Below are 5174 nucleotides of genomic sequence, written 5' to 3'. Positions count from 1 at the left end.
TTATCATCAGGTTGCTGTGCCTCAGTTTCCTTATCATCAGGTTGCTGTGCCTCAGTTTCCTTATCATCAGGTTGCTGTGCCTCAGTTTCCTTATCATCAAGTTGCTGTGGTTTAGTTTCCTTATCATCAGGTTGCTGTGGTTCACTTTCATTATCATCAGGTTGCTGTGCCTCAGTTTCCTTGTCATCAGGTTGCTGTGCCTCAGTTTCATTGTCATCAGGTTGCTGTGGTTCACTTTCCTTATCATCAGGTTGCTGTGCCTCAGTTTCATTATCATCAGGTTGCTGTGCCTCAGTTTCCTTGTCATCTGGCGGCTTTACACGAGCTGATCCATTGGTGGTGTGTGCTGCATCCCTCTCCTCTTCGTTGTGGTTTTTGGCTCTCATCACTTGGCTGCCGCGGCCCACGTTGTTCTCGTCCGCCTCCTGACGTCCTTGGGCGCCAGTCTTGAGCTGAGTATCGGTTCTGTGGAGGCCGCCATCGCCTTCGACAGGAAACCGAGGTGCTCTGTTGCTTCTGCGCACTGCTTTCAATGTCCGTGCCTCGCCCACTTTACCTGTGTTAGCGTGTGCTATACAAGTAGAACACCAGCCTGCAACGCATGACACAACGGTTAACAGAAGTATCTTTGCGGTGTGGAGATGACGCATCGTTAGGCCACCTTGGGAGTAGCTGATATTGAAGAAAGCACACCCCTTCAGATGATGAACTAAACAACAGGCTCAACTGTATGAGGTAGGTATTGAAATCCTGGGAAAATGTTGGGCGGGACCCCAACCACCTTACAAAGTGAAGGAGGTAGGAAAAGAAAATAACATGATGACTCGGCAAACCACAAAATCTCTGACGCAGCAGTTAAATCAAGCAATAAAAAAGTGTTTCAACCATTGGTACCAAAAACCGGGTCCCTTACACAAATATTAATCCCTACGTAGAGAAAATTCCATGGTGTCACCGGGAACAGTATCTATCCTAACCGGCTCCACACCCATGGTATCTATACTGGTACCAATCCGCATCATTGTTCCACCGATGCGTTGCGGCTTCACGGGCGGGAGGTTTCTCAAAGATGGAGGTACCACTGGTGGCGCGTCGTATCCCACTTCTTCGAGTGACAAGCAAGGCCCCCTGGACCCAGCGCCACCAAGGAGGTCTCGCACGTCGCCTCTGGGATGAGGTACTACTATTTCAATAATATCAAGAGGCTTCATCTCCTTCTTCACTTCCTTTGCCATAACTTCATGCTTTATTTTCCACACACCTGACCCCTCCAGTGCCGCCTCGTCACGAATTTCCTCCGTGGTTTTTAGAGGTGCTGGGATCGACCGAAGAATGTCGTCAGCAGCGGCTTTGGCTATATTAAGATCCTTCGCCTCGCTTTTAAGAAGAATAACCACGTGCTTCATGTTCCTTTCGGATGCAATATAGAGAGGACTTTTCCCATCTATGTCACAAACTTCAGTCTTCGCGTCCGCCCGAAGCAGGCGGTACACGACCTCGTGAAATCCCGCTTTAGCTGCAACGAACAGTGGAGTTTCTTTCCTACTGTTACGGGCATTAATATCACCTCCTTTTGCTAATATGATCTCAATGAGAGCAGCGTCACCGATGCGGGAAGCCAAATGCAGGACAGTCTCTCCGCCGCCGCCATTTACCACATTAGGATTCGCACCCCTTTCCAGCAGCAGCTGCGCAACATCCCTCTTTCCGTTAAAGCACGCTATGTACAGCGGGGTTTCAAGATCTGAACCCTTTAAATCTGTTTGCGCCCCCAGCTGCAGAATCTCCTTGACGGTGCTAACACCTACCCCCTTCTTCATGCATGCGTAGTAGAGTGGCGTGTATCCGTCGGAGTTCGTAGTATTTACGTTGCCACACGACAAGGTGCGACGCAGTGTACCATGGTCCTGGCGGTCAATTGCATCAAAGGCGGCTTCCATCTATAAGTTTAGTCGCGTTTTTACCTAACAACAGACGGGAAAGGTATAGACATGCGTGTCAGTGCGCTTGCCACACTGTACGAATAAACGGAGCCAGAAACTCTCGGGCAGCTGGAAGCTAACAGGTGGCGCAAAAACATATTTATTCGCAACTCAATTAACAGCACATTCAACACGAAAGGCCCTCATACCCAAGAGTAAAATTGCTACACTTCGTCCTCAACGACACAGTGCTCCAGTGAGTAGGGTTGTACATTGCAGTTTCCACCGCACGTGTATACCAACACGCTCCCAAAATGAAGAGAATGATCCTTCTCCTCTTTTCCCTTAGTCAAAAAATAAATGATTGGGGACGTGAGCTGTAGTTCGTACCGTCTTTCATTCGAGCAACGGGGGCATCTCGGGATAACTATCGGAGCTGGGGAAGAGCGCAGCGGCTTTTGGCCGGGCCCCCATCGGACACACTGAGAAGGAACCCTACCTATTCGGTCCACATACTTCCTCAGAAGTTTTTCCGCCAAAGGTTCATCTTCATCCTCGACCACGGTTGTTTCCACAGCATCTTCGCCGTACGTCTGTTGCGCCTTGAGCAACTGATCTGGGACAGTGCCGTAGCATAGCTTCGGTTTGGGTGGTTCTTCAAATATATTGAGCACGAAACACGGATAGCAAAAACCCTCAACAGGAACTTTTGTCCCGTGGGGCACAAGAACCGAAGAGACATCAGTGGATTGAGTTGGCGAGCCCACCTTACATTCATCCGCCATCGTCGTACAGGTTAGGTTTGTAATGCATACTTCATTGGGACCCTCGTCCACGTATTTAGGATCATCATCACCCCAGTCACCATCTTCTACAAATGTAATGCCCTCATCTTCCCCACCGCCAACAACAGGGGCAGGTGAAGACTGGACATAAGATGGGTTGAAGTTCTGTGAACGGACTGCAAAGCAGAAACTACCTTTTCCTTCGCTGCAGGAAGAGCAAATAAGCACGTACACTATACGGTCGTACACATCCAGGGGTGCATATATTTGTGTCAGCAGTGATACCCACCGGGAACTCCTACATTTAGGACAGTTGAAAATGCTATAGGTTGGTGCCTCTCGAAACAAAACAGCTGAACCACCAATCCTTGACGTGAACGGTGAGGAAAGTTCACTTCCATCCGCCTCTGTTGGTGTACCAAGCCAGACAACTTCCTTCTTTGCCATCCTAACTTTCGTTGCGCGTACGTACAATCGTTCCAACAAGTGTAAAACAAAAACAACCCGCGTGGACTCAAGCAGAGAAAACAAAAGTTTAGTTGAGCTAGCAAATTAAAAATGGTTTTTTTCACTAAAAGAATAACCGCGTGATATAGCTTTAACAACATAAGCACTAATATTTCCTCCCTAAAAAAATTCGAGCAGCGATGCTGTCAGCCACCCGCTGCCGTATGCTTCTCTCAGGTAATACGACGAATTATAGGGGCACTGGGCAACTACATCACCAATTGTGCATGTCCTAAGAGGAAACAACTCCCTTTGCGGAGAAGCGCCATCACCGGTGGTTACTATGCCATTGCTAATCGACGTTTCATGAAACTCAGCGCAAATCCTTTCTGTACATTTCCTAAACACAAGAAGTGGATTCCTGACCCCCCGTCGACGATCCGACCTAGCACCAAAGCACTTCGAATCCAATTCGTTCATGAGTAGTTGAAGTTTTTCGGTATGATTCGCCTGAACGAACCCGATATCTAGATCAGCGTCCCATAGTAGCAGCCTCCCCAGACGCGCGGACCCGAGGAGCGTACCATTCTGCAACCAGCAGTCTACGCTATTTGACCTGAACACTTGTAGTGAGCAGTTAAGGACGTTCTGAAACGCTGCCTCTCTGTCATAGTAAACATTGTAGCAAAAATCTACGGTCACACTTATTACATATACTAACAACACGAACACAATTGCACGTACCCATGATACTCCAATTCCTCCCCCTTCCTTTCGATGAACATCCACCATTTGATTTGGCGGCGAGTGATATCAGATCTTGACGTCGAGCTAATGAGACTCAGTACGAAAAAAGTGCACGCAACCTTTGTTTTCGTGGCAATGACAAAAGGTTCAAGTACCTTTAATGTGCGTAAAGAAGTTTTTTAAAAAAAACTAAATTCATTTTTTGAAGCCCCACCAATCGGAACCCATCCACTCCTTCAATACTAACCACAGTGAAGTACTGGGATGTTATCGTGCAAAATAAAAAGGGTTGTGCATACGTGCTTATGCAACATAATTGATTTCGTTCCACCCCCGTGTCAGATTTTCCTGGTTAGCACCTCCAACGTTTTGCTGGTACCTTTAAACGACAAATCTGTTTAGACAACATAGGAAAAGGCAAAGGAGTGAAAAGAAAACGTTAAAGGTGCCGCTGAAGGTTTGCACCACCTCAAAAAAACAAATAAATAAATAAAACGACGGTGGGGTAGAGAAGCGACTGCTGGTGGCGTAAACGGTGGATGCTGCAACCTCCGAAAAATGGCATATCTCTCTCAGGTCGTGGAGAGCAAACCATTCAACTAGAATGGCGAAAAGGAAGCACGGCAGACAAGTGCGCTTCTTCAAATCGCACGCACGCACGCACCATCACAGTGAAAAGGGGTATATGACACCTTTAGTTGGCTTCATGAACCAATGTACAAATATTAGTAATACCATGTCCGAAAAATACAAGTCGCATTGCGCAATCAAACCGACGACGGGTTTGAGAAAGATGTGCCTTCAAGTAGTTGGTAAAAGGAGGGAAAGTTCGTACACACAAGCGAATGTGAGAGAGCCGCAATAATGGTTTCCCCGCTCTTCTGTTATTACACCGCCTGAATGAGACATTGTCCCTTCCCATCACCCTCAACAAGTTGATTACACCCATGGCACCAAATCTCCGCGTTGTGGAAACACGCGGCACGCCCATAATAAGCAGGCAAACTCACTACCACCCCACACACATTTACGTCATTGGGAAGTTCTTGGCGCTCAACTTGGCTTGGGTGACAGATACAGCATTTTTTCTCTAGTTTCAGCGGCATAAAAGTGGTTAGCTGCGGTTGAGCAGGACGTCAACAATCGTTAAATTCGGTGAATGGATCCTCCCCACCACCCCACCACCAAAAGGGAAAAAATGCAATCACGCGCAAACACGGCAAATCATAAAAACGCACTGAGGGACCGCTTGATCATTAGGTAACCACACATT

The 5174-nt window shown here is 47.6% G+C and overlaps 3 protein-coding genes across 3 annotated transcripts; all 3 read right to left on the bottom strand.

Annotated features, from left to right (window-relative positions):
- Window positions 1-920: 920 nt before the first annotated feature.
- TEOVI_000400400 (ankyrin, putative) lies at window positions 921-1940 on the bottom strand (the record flags this gene model as incomplete). Its single annotated transcript, XM_067226825.1, has 1 exon — window positions 921-1940. One exon carries the CDS (start codon window positions 1938-1940, stop codon window positions 921-923), a length of 1020 nt encoding a protein of 339 aa, XP_067082926.1.
- Window positions 1941-2146: 206 nt separating this feature from the next.
- TEOVI_000400300 (Programmed cell death protein 2, C-terminal putative domain containing protein, putative) lies at window positions 2147-3154 on the bottom strand (the record flags this gene model as incomplete). The annotated part of the gene is made up of 1 exon (XM_067226824.1): window positions 2147-3154. The coding sequence occupies one exon, from the start codon at window positions 3152-3154 to the stop codon at window positions 2147-2149; it is 1008 nt and encodes a 335-aa protein (XP_067082925.1).
- A 180-nt stretch (window positions 3155-3334) lies between these two features.
- On the bottom strand, window positions 3335-3946 carry TEOVI_000400200 (LicD family, putative; the record flags this gene model as incomplete). Its single annotated transcript, XM_067226823.1, has 1 exon — window positions 3335-3946. The coding sequence occupies one exon, from the start codon at window positions 3944-3946 to the stop codon at window positions 3335-3337; it is 612 nt and encodes a 203-aa protein (XP_067082924.1).
- Window positions 3947-5174: the final 1228 nt, after the last annotated feature.

Source organism: Trypanosoma equiperdum (assembly GCF_001457755.1).
Source record: "Trypanosoma equiperdum strain OVI genome assembly, contig: ctg_84, whole genome shotgun sequence".
Classification (NCBI taxonomy): domain Eukaryota; phylum Euglenozoa; class Kinetoplastea; order Trypanosomatida; family Trypanosomatidae; genus Trypanosoma; species Trypanosoma equiperdum.
Note: the sequence above shows the minus strand (reverse complement) of the source record. Positions and strands in the feature narration are given on the sequence as shown.